This window comes from Aquarana catesbeiana, linkage group LG13, assembly GCF_042186555.1.
Source record: "Aquarana catesbeiana isolate 2022-GZ linkage group LG13, ASM4218655v1, whole genome shotgun sequence".
NCBI lineage: Eukaryota > Metazoa > Chordata > Amphibia > Anura > Ranidae > Aquarana > Aquarana catesbeiana.
Genome location: NC_133336.1, coordinates 201,117,270 through 201,133,878, shown reverse-complemented (window position 1 = coordinate 201,133,878; position 16,609 = coordinate 201,117,270). Strand labels below are relative to the sequence as shown.

General features: G+C 42.2%; 1 protein-coding gene across 3 annotated transcripts in view; it reads left to right on the top strand.

Moving 5' to 3' along the window:
• The window catches only part of LOC141117699 (NACHT, LRR and PYD domains-containing protein 3-like), a 2,363,088-nt gene that overhangs the window by 2,282,923 nt on the left and 63,556 nt on the right, over nucleotides 1-16,609 (top strand). For all 3 annotated transcript variants that reach the window (XM_073610698.1, XM_073610697.1, XM_073610699.1), the window contains exon 10: nucleotides 14,478-14,642. In XM_073610698.1, the coding sequence (XP_073466799.1) occupies nucleotides 14,478-14,642 (165 nt within the window). The remainder of the gene's footprint in view (nucleotides 1-14,477; nucleotides 14,643-16,609) is intronic.

Genomic DNA, 16,609 nt, shown 5'->3' with positions numbered 1-16,609 from the left:
TTATGTATTTTTGTACATTATATGTTATACAGATTGAAGTAGCTGTGAATAGATTGGAGGAGATCTGCCCTTCCTCACATGTATGAAAGTATTTTTGTAGTGAATGGAATTGTTATATCTGATCCCTATTGGTGGAATTATCACATCTAGTATAATATGGAAGACTGCAGCACTAGTATATAACATTCACACAATATAAATGTGACAATGTAACAATAAAAGTGAGACTCCTCATCACAAAACTCCCTATAAGTGTATATATAACAATGGTATGGAGACTATTTCACTGATAACTAATGAAGAGAATTTATAATCAGCAGATATAAAATTAGTGCAGCAATATTAGTACAACATTTTAAAAAAAGTTCCAAATAAAGAACGGTAATAATAAAATCTTCTCCACACCATAAGATCAAATCCTCCACCATGATGTTCAAAGGAAATCCCAAAGTACAATGGTGTCACTTTTAATCAATGAAGTTTCCACAACATGAGTGAGACTTCTGTGACCATCAAAGTGAATCCCCACAACTGAATCCAAGACTTAGCAGAAGGTTGGAGGTGAAAGCCTAGAGGTCAGTGTGAGTGTGTCTGGTCCAATCCCCATACAGGAATAATGAATGGATCACACCACCTCATCCACTTCTCATCTCACATTTAGTAATTGGGATCCACAAAAAGAGAAATCCTCCAATAGTGTAGATGATCGATCGTCTTTTATAAAGTGATCTCATATTAATGATTCCAATAAAGAGAAATGAGTTCCATTCATGTAAAGAATAGTTACATTAATTCCTGGGGGAGAAATTCATTTTCTTCTGGTAACATTCTTCTCTTCTTCTACAGATTGTCCTCTAATCTCATGACAGACAGTTCCTGCCCCCACCTGGCATCTGGAATAAGAAATAACCAGACACTGAGGACACTGGACCTGTCTGGGAACAATCTGGAGGGTCCTCAATTCAGGGATCTGATGGAAGCTCTGACAACAAGCCGGATAGAGGAATTAGAGTGAGTATAACAGGACTGACTGAGACAATAATATTCTGGGACAGTTTTATATCTAAACCACATAAATAATATAGAAATATGAAAATGTCATCACTTTCCATCTTTAGACTCCATAAGGCTCCATGCACACTGGGCTTAAAAAATGTCAGTTCCCTTGGCAGAAAAAACTTTCATATAGAGATTTTATTGTACAAAGTTTAGACGAGTTTAGGAGAGTTTTGCATTTTTTCTGCCAGAAAGCTCCAATCAGAAACATGAACCAGAAGTTTTTTCCTGCCTCTAAACATTGAGCACAAAGTATGTCTTGGAACATGGAGCTGCTTCTACAGGCAGAATACAAAACTCCTGTAGTAGCAGCAATGTATCAAGCCAGTGTGCATGGAGCCTAAATATCCAATACTGGACTATTACACTAGATTACCAAAAGTATTGGGACACTGGCCTTTACACACACATGAACTTTAATGGCATCCCAGTCTTAGTCTGTAGGGTTCAATATGGAGTTGGCCCACCCTTTTCAGCTATAACAGCTTAATTTCTTCTCGGAATGCTGTCCACAAGGTTTAGGAGTGTGTCTATGGGAATTTTTGACCATTCTTCCAGAAGCACATTTGAGAGGTCAGGCACTAATGTTGGATGAGAAGGCCTGGCTCGCAGACTCTACTCTAATTCATCCCAAAGGTGTCCTATCGGGTTGAGGTCAGGACTCTGTGCAGGCCAGTCAAGTTCCTCCACCCTAAACTCACTCATCCATGTTTTTATGGACCTTGCTTTGTGCACTGGTACACAGTCATTTTGGAACAGGAAGGAGCCATCCCCAAACTGTTCCCACAAAGTTGAGAGAATGAAATTGTCCAAAATGTCTTGGTATGCTTATGCCTTAAGAGTTCCCTTCACTGGAATTAAGAGGCCAAATCCAACCCCTGAAAAACACCCCCCACACCATAATCCCCCCTCCCCCCCACACCATAATCCCCCCTCCCCCCACTCCATAATACCCCCCCCACACCATAATCGCCCCATCCACCAAATGATTTGCCAGTGCACAAAGCAAGGTCCATAAAGACATAGATAAGTGAGTTTGGGGTGGAAGAACTTGACTGGCCTGCACAGAGACCTGACCTCAACCCGATAGAACATCTTTGGTATTATTTAGAGTGGAGACTGCAAGGCAGGCCTTCTAATCCAACATGATCATTAGTATGGTGCTTTTGACAGCCAATTCCGATTTTTCGTCCGACAAAAGCTGGATGTGCAGGCTATAAAATTTTTATCGTACATGAACTCAGTATCTGATTTTTGTTTAATCCAAAATAAATTGTGTGTGTATTCTGTCAGAAGGGAATTTTCATATGCAGAGTAACCTCTTTACTTTCGATATGAGACTAGCATGCCACAAAAAAATGGACGAACGGTCATCCAAAAATCTGATTGTGTGTACGAGGATTAAGACTGAGATGCCATTAAAGTTCATGTGCTTGTAAAGGCAGGCGTCACAATACTTTTGGTAATATAGTGTATGTCTAAACTACATAAACCTAATAATGGAGATATATTTCATCTCCTGGTTGTCTTTATATATCACCAATATCAGACAGTTCTCTAAAGCTGGATATAAAAATATAAAACATTTAATATCTGCACTAAAAAACATGAACAACTTTGTGCAAATCGAATGAATGAAAACCAGCCGCCAGCAGGAAGTCTGATATAGAAGTACAAATAGTATAATATAATTCTATGTATAGAGCCCTACACTTAGTGATAAAATGTGTGATGAGACAAATGAGAAATCTGCAACCTACAATGTGTCCGAATACCAACACTTCTAATGTAGATGTGATAACTCCACCAATAGTGATCAATAATAAAAATTCACAGCTACTTCAGTCTGTATAACATATAATGTGCAAAAATACAATATCACCCGAGGTGTCCAGACAATGGCTGCAATCACATTACATAGAAAAGGAAAAGCCTCCATGTCACTGCCTGAACTCCATCATACACGGCTGCAGTCCGGAGCGGTGTGTGCTCTGAGTTCTGTGTATACTCGTGTAAATGATGGAAGTGTACAATCTGTGATTCTATATATATTTAAGGATTATGCACTATGGAGGCTTTTTCTTTTCTATGTAATGTGATTGCGGCCATTGTCTGGATATCTCGGGTGATATTGGAGATACTACCTGGAGGTCTGACATTCCGTGGCACAGTCTGTTCTCTTTGGAAGCCGGCTTGAGTGGAGTGGCGCTGCTGTAAGGATATAAACAAGCGTGTCTGGGCCTTGTGGGGACAAACCTATTGGTAAGTGACATGTTTGCTCACCGGTGTGGGGGAGGTTGATTGAAGTTGCTGCAAAGAGGTGGAAGTTGATCAGCATTGATTTAATCCATCTGGATGAATCTCTGGTATTTCTGTTAGACCCCCTTCACACTGAGGCAGTTTTCAGACATTTTAGCACTAGAAATAGCACCTGAAAACTGCCTCCCATTTATTTGTATGAGTTCTTTCACACTCGGGCGGTGCGCTTGTGGGACATTAGAAAAAGTCCTGCAAGCAGCATCTTTGGGGTGGGTTATGAGCATTATAAATAGCGCTCCCAAAACACCCCTACCCATTGAAATGAATGGGCAGCACTTCCAAGCACTTTGAACGTGCCGCAAAACTGGTCTTTTTTCTTTTTTTAAAGCTGTGTTCCCGGCCGAATGTATACTTTTTAAATAAAAATACCCTATAATACACAAGCTTAATGTATTCTAGTAAAGTTAGTCTATAAACTAAGGTCCGTTTTGTTAGATTATAGCATTAGTTTGTTATTTTATAAACTTCCAGCAGGCCGTGGCCATCTTAAGTGTGGGCATCTGAAGCCAGACTGTATTTCTTCCTGGATCTCATCCTTGTAGATCTTGCACATGCTCAGTGCAGCACAAGCAGCGTGATAGGTTTCAGGTCAGGTTTCCATAGCTATGGCAGTGTCAGAGGAAGTTACTGCCCCTTAGCTATGCAAACCTCTCCTCCCCTCCTCCCTCCAGGAATAAGTAAATAAATTACAATTGCATTATTTCTTGCATTGCCTACCTGCAAATGGCGTAGAGCAAGTAAAGATGAATTTCTATGACATCACATCATCCTGAGAAAATTGCATCACAACAACCCCCGCAAATCGCATCACAACACCCCCGCAAATCGCATCACATAGCCCCCGCAAATCGCATCACAATACCGCCTGCAAATCGCATTATACAGCTCCCCACAAATCACATCACAACACCACCCACAAATTGCATCACAACACCCTCACAAATCGCATCACATAGCCCCCCGCAAATCGCATCACAACACCCCCCACAAATGGCTTCACATCGCTCCCTGCAAATTGTATCACAACACCCCCCGAAAAAATCGCATCACATTGCCCCCGGCAAATCACATCATACAGTTCCCCTAAATCGCATCACAACACCCCCTGAAAATTGCATCACAACACCCCCACAAATCGCATCACATAGCCCCCCACAAATTGTATCACAACACCCCCACAAATGGCATCACATCGCTCCCTGCAAATCACATCACAACACCCCCCGCAAATTGCATCACATAGCCCTCTGCAAATTGCTTCACAACATCCCCCGCAAATGGCATTACATCACTCCCCGCAATTCGCATCACAACACCCCCCACAAATCGCATCACATTGCCCCCAGCAAAGCGTATCATAACACCCATCACATGCCCCCATCAAAACTGCCCCATCATATTGCCACCATCAAAACTGCCCCATCAAAATTGCCCCCATCAGAATTGCCCCATCAAAACTGCCCCATCAAAACTGCCCCCCATCAAAATTTTCCCCATCAAAACTGCCCCCATCAAAACTGCCCCATCATATTGCCACTATCAAAACTGCCCCATCAAAATTGCCCCATCAGAATTGCCCCATCAAAACTTCCCCCATCATATTGCCACCATCAGAATTGCCCCATCAAAACTGCCCCATCATATTGCCCCATCAAAACTGCCCCATCAAATTTGACCCCATCAGAATGTCCCCATCAAAACTGCCCCATCATATTGGCACCATCAAAACTGCCCCATCAAAATTGCCCCCATCAGAATTGCCCCATCAAAATTTCCCCATCAAAACTGCCCCATCATATTGACACCATCAGAATTGCCCCATAAAAACTGCCCCATCATATTGCCCCCATCAAAACTACCCCATCACAATTGCCCCATTAAAAATGCCTCCATCAAAACTGCTCCATCATATTGCCACCATCAAAACTGCCCCATTATATTGCCCCATCAAAACTGCCCCCATCAGAATTGCGCACATCAAAACTGCCCCATCAGAATTGCCCCATCAAAACTGCCCCATGATATTGCCACCATCAAAACTGCCCCATCAAAATTGCCCCCATCAAAATTGCCCCATCAAAACTGCCCCATCATATTGCCACCATCAGAATTGCCCCATCAAAACTGCCCCATCATATTGCCCCCATCAAAACTGTCCCCATCAAAACTGCCCCATCATATTGCCACCATCGAAACTGCCCCATCAAAATTGCCCACATCAGAATTTTCCCTTATCAAAACTGCCCCATCAGAATTGCCCCATCAAAACTGCCCCATCAAAACTGCCCCCATGAAAACTGCCCCATCATATTGCTACCATCAAAACTGCCCCCATCAAAACTGCCCCATCATATTGCTACCATCAAAATTGCCCCCATCAAAACTGCCCCATCAAGATTGCCCAATAAAAAACTGCCCCATCATATTGCCACCATCAAAACTGCCCCATCAAAATTGCTTCCATCAGAACTGCCCCATCAAAACTGCCCCATCATATTGCCCCATCAGAATTGCCCCATCAGAATTGCCCCCTTAAAACTTCCCCATCATATTCCTCTATTATAAATCAGTACATGGTGTGTCTGTCCCCTCCCCCGGGCTCTGTATGTAATCAGAGCTGAGATGCTCCAGCTACCTCCCCCACCGCCAATCACTGTGTATGAGAAGCTTTGGTAACCATGGTAACAAAAGCGATGCTACGGCCCAGCGATGCTTATTGTCTCCTGGGATGGATGACAAATATCTCCCAGGAGGCATTGCAGAGAGAGGAGGAAATGCTGGGCCGCGGCCGAGGACAGGAAGTGCCGACTACTATACAGTATATAAAAGTGAGTTTAAGGGAAAAATAGGCCAATTCTTTATCAGCACACACAGCGGATTTGGAGGGAAATTACTTTAAAATATGGGTGGAGCTCCACTTTAAGGTCCTGTTGTCACCGGCCCACTAGGGCACGAAAAGCGCAGCTAAAGCACCGCAAAAATGACCGGCGATTTAGGGCTGTTTTATCGGCTCTGCAGTGTGAAAGGGGTCTTACTACACAAGTCACTGTATGGTGATTGGAGATGGAAGTAGTGGTGAATGGCTTGTAGGAAATCTGCTTTTTCACATATATGAACTTTCTCTTGATATTTGTAATTCTATGAGATAACTTTGTTGCTCTTCATGTTTATGTATTTTGTACATTATATGTTATATAGATTGAAGTAGCTGTGAATAGATTGGAGGAGATCTGCTCTTCCTCACATGTATGAAAGTATTTTTGTAGTGAATGGAATTGTTATATCTGATCCCTATTGGTGGAATTATCACATCTAGTATAATATGGAAGACTGCAGCACTAGTATATAACATTCACACAATATAAATGTGACAATATAACAATAAAAGTGAGACTCCTCATCACAAAACTCCCTATAAGTGTATATATAACAATGGTATGGAGACTATTTCACTGATAACTAATGAAGAGAATTTATAATCAGCAGATATAAAATTAGTGCAGCAATATTAGTACAACATTTTCAAAAAAGTTCCAAATAAAGAACCGTAATAATAAAATCTTCTCCACACCATAAGATCAAATCCTCCACCATGATGTTCAAAGGAAATCCCAAAGTACAATGGTGTCACTTTTAGTCAATGAAGTTTCCACAACATGAGTGAGACTTCTGTGACCATCAAAGTGAATCTCCACAACTGAATCCAAGACTTAGCAGAAGGTTGGAGGTGAAAGCCTAGAGGTCAGTGTGAGTGTGTATGGTCCAATCCCCATACAGGAATAATGAATGGATCACACCATCTCATCCACTTCTCATGTCACATTTAGTAATTGGGGTCCACAAAAAGAGAAATCCTCCAATAGTGTAGATGATCGATCGTCTTTTATAAAGTGATCTCATATTAATGATTCCAATAAAGAGAAATGGGTTCCATTCATGTAGAGAATAGTTACATTCATTCCTGGGGGAGAAATTCATTTTCTTCTGGTAACATTCTTCTCTTCTTCTACAGATTGTCCTCTAATGACCTGACAGACAGTTCCTGCCCCCACCTGGCATCTGGAATAGGAAATAACCAGACACTGAGGACACTGAACCTTTATAAGAACAATCTGGAGGGTCCTCAATTCAGGGATCTGATGGAAGCTCTGACAACAAGCCGGATAGAGAAATTACAGTGAGTATAACAGGACTGACTGAGACAATAATATTCTGGGACAGTTTTATATCTAAACCACATAAATAATATAGAAATATGAAAATGTCATCACATTCCATCTTTAGACTCCATAAGGCTCCATGCACACTGGGCTTAAAAAATGTCAGTTCCCTTGGCAGAAAAAAACTTTCATATAGAGATTTTATTGTACAAAGTTTAGACGAGTTTAGGAGAGTTTTGCATTTTTTCTGCCAGAAAGCTCCAATCAGAAACATGAACCAGAAGGTTTTTTTTTTCCTGCCTCTAAACATTGAGCTCAAAGTATGTCTTGGAACATGGAGCTGCTTCTACAGGCAGAATACAAAACTCCTATAGTAGCAGCAATGTATCAAGCCAGTGTGCATGGAGCCTAAATATCCAATACTGGACTATTACACTAGATTACCAAAAGTATTGGGACACCTGCCTTTACACACACATGAACTTTAATGGCATCCCAGTCTTAGTCTGTAGGGTTCAATATGGAGTTGGCCCACCCTTTTCAGCTATAACAGCTTAATTTCTTCTGGGAATGCTGTCCACAAGGTTTAGGAGGGTGTCTATGGGAATGTTTGACCATTCTTCCAGAAGCACATTTGTGAGGTCAGGCACTAATGTTGGATGAGAAGGCCTGGCTCGCAGACTCTGCTCTAATTCATCCCAAAGGTGTCCTATCGGGTTGAAGTCAGGACTCTGTGCAGGCCAGTCAAGTTCCTCCACCCCAAACTCACTCATCCATGTTTTTATGGACCTTGCTTTGTTCACTGGTACACAGTCATTTTGGAACAGGAAGGAGCCATCCCCAAACTGTTCCCACAAAGTTGAGAGAATGAAATTGTCCAAAATGTCTTGGTATGCTGATACCTTAAGAGTTCCCTTCACTGGAATTAAGAGGCCAACTCCAACCCCTGAAAAACACCCCCCACACCATAATCCCCCCTCCCTGCACACCATAATCCCCCCTCCCCCCACTCCATAATACCCCCCCACACCATAATCGCCCCTCCACCAAATGATTTGCCAGTGCACAAAGCAAGGTCCATAAAGACATAGATGAGTGAGTTTGGGGTGGAGGAACTTGACTGGCCTGCACAGAGACCTGACCTCAACCCGATAGAACATCTTTGGTATTATTTAGAGTGGAGACTGCAAGGCAGGCCTTCTAATCCAACATGATCGTTAGTATGGTGCTTTTGACAGCCAATTCTGATTTTTCGTCCGACAAAAGCTGGATGTGCAGGCTATAAAATTTTTATCGTACATGAACTCAGCATCTGATTTTTGTTTAATCCAAAATAAATTGTGAGAGCAAGACTACGCATGCTAAGAAACGAAAGAATACATACAAAACTATTCAACAAATCACGTCACTTCTGAAGTTGTATTCTGTCAGAAGGGAATTTTCATATGGAGAGTAACCTCTTCACTTTCGATATGAGACTAGCATGCCACAAAAAATGGACGAACGGTCATCCAAAAATCTGATCGTGTGTACGAGGATTAAGACTGAGATGCCATTAAAGTTCATGTGCTTGTAAAGGGAGGTGTCCCAATACTTTTGGTAATATAGTGTATGTCTAAACTACATAAACCTAATAATGGAGATATATTTCATCTCCTGGTTGTCTTTATATATCACCAATATCAGACAGTTCTCTAAAGCTGGATATAAAAATATAAAACATTTAATATCTGCACTAAAAAACATGAACAACTTTGTGCAAATCGAATGAATGAAAACCAGCCGCCAGCAGGAAGTCTGATATAGAAGTACAAATAGTATAATATAATTCTATGTATAGAGCCCTACACTTAGTGATAAAATGTGTGATGAGACAAATGAGAAATCTGCAATCTACAATGTGTCCGAATACCAACACTTCTAACGTAGATGTGATAACTCCACCAATAGTGATCAATAATAAAAATTCACAGCTACTTCAGTCTTTATAACATATAATGTACAAAAATACAATATCACCCGAGGTATCCAGACAATGGCCGCAATCACATTACATAGAGGATAAAAAGCGTCCATGTCACTGCCTGGACTTCATCATACACGGCTGCAGTCCGGAGCGGTGTGTGCTCTGAGTTCTGTGTATACTCGTGTATATGATGGAAGTGTACAATCTGTGATTCTATATATATTTAAGGATTATGCACTATGGAAGCTTTTTCTTTTCTATGTAATGTGATTGTGGCCATTGTCTGGATACCTCGGGTGATATTGGAGATACTACCTGGAGGTCTGACATTCCGTGGCACAGTCTGTTCTCATCGGAAGCCGGCTTGAGCAGAGTGGGGCTGCAAGAAGGATATAAACAAGCGTGTCTGGGCCTTGTGGGGACAAACCTTTTGGTAAGTGACATGTTTGCTCACCGGTGTGGGGGAGGTTGATTGAAGTTGCTGCAAAGAGGTGGAAGTTGATCAGCATTGATTTAATCCATCTGGATGAATCTCTGGTATTTCTGTTAGACCCCTTCATCACACTGAGGCAGTTTTCAGACATTTCAGCGCTAGAAATAGCACCTGAAAACTGCCTCCCATTTATTTGTATGAGTGCTTTCACACTCAGGCGGTGTGCTTGTGGGACATTAGAAAAAGTCCTGCAAGCAGCATCTTTGGGGCGGGTTATGAGCATTATAAATAGCGCTCCCAAAACGCCCCTACCCATTGAAATGAATGGGCAGCACTTCCAAGCACTTTGAACGCGCCGCAAAACTGGTCTTTTTTCTTTTTTAAAGCTGTGTTCCGGCCGAATGTATACTTTTTAAATAAAAATAGCCCTATAATACACAAGCTTAATGTATTCTAGTAAAGTTAGTCTGTAAACTAAGGTCCGTTTTGTTAGATTATAGCATTAGTTTGTTATTTTATAAACTTCCAGCAGGCCGTGGCCATCTTAAGTTTGGGCATCTGAAGCCAGACCGTATTTCTTCCTGGATCTCATGCTTGTAGATCTCGCACATGCACAGTGCAGCACAAGCAGCGTGATAGGTTTCAGGTCAGGTTTCCATAGCTACGGCAGTGTCAGAGGAAGTTACTGCCCCTTAGCTATGCAAACCTCTCCTCCCCTCCTCCCTCCAGGAATAAGTAAATAAATTACAATTGTATTATTTCTTGCATTGCCTACCTGCAAATGGCGTAGAGCAAGTAAAGATGAATTTCTATGACATCACATCGTCCTGACAAAATTGCATCACAACAACCCCCACAAATCGCATCACAACACCCCCGCAAATCGCATCACAACACCCCCTGCAAATCGCATCATACAGCTCCCCACAAATCACATCACAACACCCCCCGCAAATTGCATCACAACACCCTCACAAATCGCATCACATAGCCCCCCGCAAATCGCATCACAACACCCCCCACAAATGGCTTCACATCGCTCCCTGCAAATTGTATCACAACACCCCCTGAAAAAATCGCATCACATTGCCCTCAGCAAATCACATCATACAGCTCCCATAAATCGCATCACAACACCCCCCAAAAATTGCATCACAACACCCCCACAAATCGCATCACATAGCCCCCCCACAAATCGTATCACAACACCCCCACAAATGGCATGACATCGCTCCCTGCAAATCACATCACAACACCCCCTGCAAATCGCATCACATGGCCCCCTGCAAATTGCTTCACAACATCCCCCGCAAATGGCATTACATCACTCCCCGCAATTCGCATCACAACACCCCCCACAAATCGCATCACATTGCCCCCAGCAAAGCGTATCATAACACCCATCACATGCCCCCATCAAAACTGCCCCATCATATTGCCACCATCAAAACTGCTCCATCAAAATTGCCCCCATCAGAATTGCCCCATCAAAACTGCCACCATCAAAACTGCCCATCATATTGCCACCATCAGAATTGCCACCATCAAAACTGCCCCATCAAAACTGCCCCATCAAAACTGCCCCCATCAAAATTTTCCCCATCAAAAACTGCCCCCATCAAAACTGCCCCATCATATTGCCACCATAAAAAACTGCCCCATCAAAATTGCCCCATCAGAATTGCCCCATCAAAACTTCCCCATCATATTGCCATCATCACAATTGCACCATGCAAAACTGCCCCATCATAAACTGCCCCATCAAAATTGACCCCATCAGAATGTCCCCATCAAAACTGCCCCATCATATTGCCACCATCAAAACTGCCCCATCAAAATTGCCCCCATCAGAATTGCCCCATCAAACTTCCCCCATCAAAACTGCCCCATCATATTGACACCATCAGAATTGCCCCATAAAAACTGGCCCCATTATATTGCCAACCATCAAAACTGCCCCATTATATTGCCCCATCAAAACTGCCCCCATCAGAATTGCCCACATCAAAACTGCCCCATCAGATTTGCCCCACCAAAACTGCCCAATCATATTGCCATCATCAAGACTGCCCCATCAAAATTGCCGCCATCAGAATGCCCCATCAAAACTGCCCCATGATATTGCCACCATCAAAACTGCCCCATCAAAATTGCCCCCATCAGAATTGCCCCATCAAAACTGCCCCATCATATTGCCCCCATCAAAACTGCCCCATCAAAACTGCCCCATCAGATTGCCCCGATCAAAACTGTACCATCAAAACTGCCCCATCATATTGCCACCATCAAAACTGCCCCATCAAAATTGCCCCCATCAGAATTGCCCCATAAAAACTGCCCCATCAGAATTGCCCCACCAAAACTACCCCATCATATTGCCATCATCAAGACTGCCCCATCAAAATTGCCCCCATCAGAATTGCCCCATCAAAACTGCCGCATGATATTGCCACCTTTAAAACTGTCCCATCAAAATTGCCCCAATCAGAATTGCCCCATCAAAACTGCCCCATCATATTGCCACCATCAGAATTGCCCCATCAAAACTGCCCCATCATATTGCCACTATCAAAACTGCCCCATCAAAATTGCCCCATCAGAATTGCTCCATCAAAACTTCCCCCATCATATTGCCACCATCAGAATTGCCCCGTCAGAACTGCCCCATCAAAACTGCCCCATCATATTGCCACCATCAAAACTGCCCCATCAAAATTGCCCCCATCAGAATTGCCCCATCAAAACTTCCCCATCAAAACTGCCCCATCATATTAACACCATCAGAATTGCCCCCATCAAAACTACCCCATCAAAGCTGCCCCCATCAAAACTGCTCCATCATATTGCCACCATCAAAACTGCCCCATTATACCCCTATCAAAACTGCCCCCATCAGAATTGCCCACATCAAAACTGCCGCCATCAGAATCGCCCCACCAAAACTACCCCATCATATTGCCATCATCAAGACTGCCCCATGAAAACTGCCTCATCATATTGCCACCATCAAAACTGCCCCATCAGAATTGCCCCCTTAAAACTGCCCCATCATATTCCTCTATTATAAATCAGTACATGGTGTGTCTGTCCCCTCCCCCGGGCTCTGTATGTCATCAGAGCTGAGATGCTCCAGCCACCTCCCCCACCGCCCATCACTGTGTATGAGAAGCTTTGGTAACCATGGCAACAAAAGCGATGCTACGGCCCAGCGATGCTACGGCCCAGCGATGCCTATTGTCTCCTGGGATGGATGACAAATTTCTCCCAGGAGGCATTGCAGAGAGGGGAGGAAATGCTGGGCCGCGGCCGAGGACAGGAAGTGCCGACTACTATACAGTATATAACAGTGAGTTTAAGGGAAAAATATGCCAATTCTTTATCAGCACACACAGCGGATTTGGAAGGAAATTACTTTAAAATATGGGTGGAGCTCCCACTTTAAGGTCCCGTTGTCACTGGTCCACTAGCGCACGAAAAGCGCAGCTAAAGCACCACTAAAGCACCGCAAAAATGACCAGCGATTTAGGGCTGTTTTATCGGCTCTGCAGTGTGAAAGGGGTCTTACTACACAAGTCACTGTATGGTGATTGAAGATGGAAGTAGTGGTGAATGGGTTGTAGGAAATCTGCTTTTTCACATTCATGAACTTTCTCTTGATATTTGTAATTTTATGAGATAACTTTGTTGCTCTTCATGTTTATGCATTTATGTAGATTATATGTTATACAGATTGAAGTATCTGTGAATAGGTTGGAGGAGATCTGCCCTTCCTCACATGTATGAAAGTGTATTTTTGTAGTGAATGGAATTGTTATATCTGAGCCCTATTGGTGGAATTATCACATAGTAAAATATGGAAGACTGCAGCACTAGTATATAACATTCACACAATATAAATATGACAATATAACAATAAAAGTGAGACTCCTCATCACAAAACTCCTTATAAGTGTATATATAACAATGGTATGGAGACTATTTCACTGATAACTAATGAAGAGAATTTATGATCAGCAGATATAAAATTAGTGCAGCAATATTAGTACAACATTTTCAAAAAAGTTCCAAATAAAGAACGGTAATAATAAAATCTTCTCCACACCATAAGATCAAATCCTCCACCATGATGTTCTAAGGAAATCCCAAAGTACAATGGTGTCACTTTTAGTCAATGAAGTTTCCACAACATGAATGAGACTTCTGTGACCTTCAAAGTGAATCCCCACAACTGAATCCAAGACTTAGCAGAAGGTTGGAGGTGAAAGCCTAGAGGTCAGTGTGAGTGTGTATAGTCCAATCCCCATACAGGAATAATGAATGGATCACACCACCTCATCCACTTCTCATGTCACATTTAGTAATTGGTATCCACAAAAAGAGAAATCCTCCAATAGTGTAGATGATCGATCGTCTTTTATAAAGTGATCTCATATTAATGATTCCAATAAAGAGAAATGAGTTCCATTCATGTAGAGAATAGTTACATTCATTCCTGGGGGAGAAATTCATTTTCTTCTGGTAACATTCTTCTCTTCTTCTACAGATTGTCCTATAATCACCTGACAGACAGTTCCTGCCCCCACCTGGCATCTGGAATAAGAAATAACCAGACACTGAGGACACTGATCCTGTCTGGGAACAATCTGGAGGGTCCTCATTTCAGGGATCTGATGGAAGCTCTGACAACAAGCCGGATAGAGCAATTAGAGTGAGTATAACAGGACTGACTGAGACAATAATATTCTGGGACAGTTTTATATCTAAACCACATAAATAATATAGAAATATGAAAATGTCATCACTTTCCATCTTTAGACTCCATAAGGCTCCATGCACATTGGGCTTAAAAAATGTCAGTTCCCTTGGCAGAAAAACACTTTCATATAGAGATTTTATTGTACAAAGTTTAGACGAGTTTAGGAGAGTTTTGCATTTTTTCTGCCAGAAAGCTCCAATCAGAAACATGAACCAGAAGTTTTTTTTCCTGCCTCTAAACATTGAGCTCAAAGTATGTCTTGGAACATGGAGCTGCTTCTACAGGCAGAATACAAAACTCCTATAGCAGCAGCAATGTATCAAGCCAGTGTGCATGGAGCCTAAATATCCAATACTGGACTATTACACTAGATTACCAAAAGTATTGGGACACCTGCCTTTACACACACATGAACTTTAATGGCATCCCAGTCTTAGTCCGTAGGGTTCAATATGGAGTTGGCCCACCCTTTTCAGCTATAACAGCTTAATTTCTTCTGGGAATGCTGTCCACAAGGTTTAGGAGTGTGTCTATGGGAATGTTTGACCATTCTTCCAGAAGCACATTTGTGAGGTCAGGCACTAATGTTGGATGAGAAGGCCTGGCTCGCAGACTCTGCTCTAATTCATCCCAAAGGTGTCCTATCGGGTTGAGGTCAGGACTCTGTGCAGGCCAGTCAAGTTCCTCCACCCCAAACTCGCTCATCCATATTTTTATGAACCTTGCTTTGTGCACTGGTACACAGTCATTTTGGAACAGGAAGGAGCCATCCCCAAACTGTTCCCACAAAGTTGAGAGAATTAAATTGTCCAAAATGTCTTGGTATGCTGATGCCTTAAGAGTTCCCTTCACTGGAATTAAGAGGTCAAATCCAACCCCTGAAAAACACCCCCCACACCATAATTCCCCCTCCCCCCACTCCATAATACCCCGCCACACCATAATCGCCCCTCCACCAAATGGTTTGTCAGTGCAGAAAAGAAGGTCCATAAAGAAATAGATGAGTGAGTTTGGGGTGGAGGAACTTGACTGGCCTGCACAGAGACCTGACCTCAACCCGATAGAACATCTTTGGTATTATTTAGAGTGGAGACTGCAAGCCAGGCCTTCTAATCCAACATGATCGTTAGTATGGTGCTTTTGATAGCCAATTCCGATTTTTCGTCCGACAAAAGCTGGATGTGCAGGCTATAAAATTTTTATCGTACATGAACTCACCATCTGATTTTTGTTTAATCCAAAATAAATTGTGAGAGCAAGACTATGCATGCTAAGAAACGAAAGAATACATACAAAACTGTTCAACACATCACGTCACTTCTGAAGTTGTATTCTGTCAGAAGGGAACTTTTATATGGAGAGTAACCTCTTCACTTTCGATATGAGACTAGCATGCCACAAAAAAATGGACGAACGGTCATCCAAAAATCTGATCGTGTGTACGAGGATTAAGACTGAGATGCCATTAAAGTTCATGTGCTTGTAAAGGCAGGCGTCACAATACTTTTGGTAATATAGTGTATGTCTAAACTACATAAACCTAATAATAATAGAGATATATTTCATCTCCTGGTTGTCTTTATATATCACCAATATCAGACAGTTCTCTAAAGCTGGATTTAAAAATATAAAACATTTAATATCTGCACTAAAAAACATGAACAACTTTGTGCAAATCGAATGAATGAAAACCAGCTGCCAGCAGGAAGTCTGATATAGAAGTACAAATAGTATAATATAATTCTATGTATAGAGCCCTACACTTAGTGATAAAATGTGTGATGAGACAAATGAGAAATCTGCAATCTACAATGTGTCCGAATACCAACACTTCTAATGTACATGTGATAACTCCACCAATACTGATCAATAGGGATGAGCTTCGCGTTCGAGTCGAACCCATGTTCGACTCGAACATT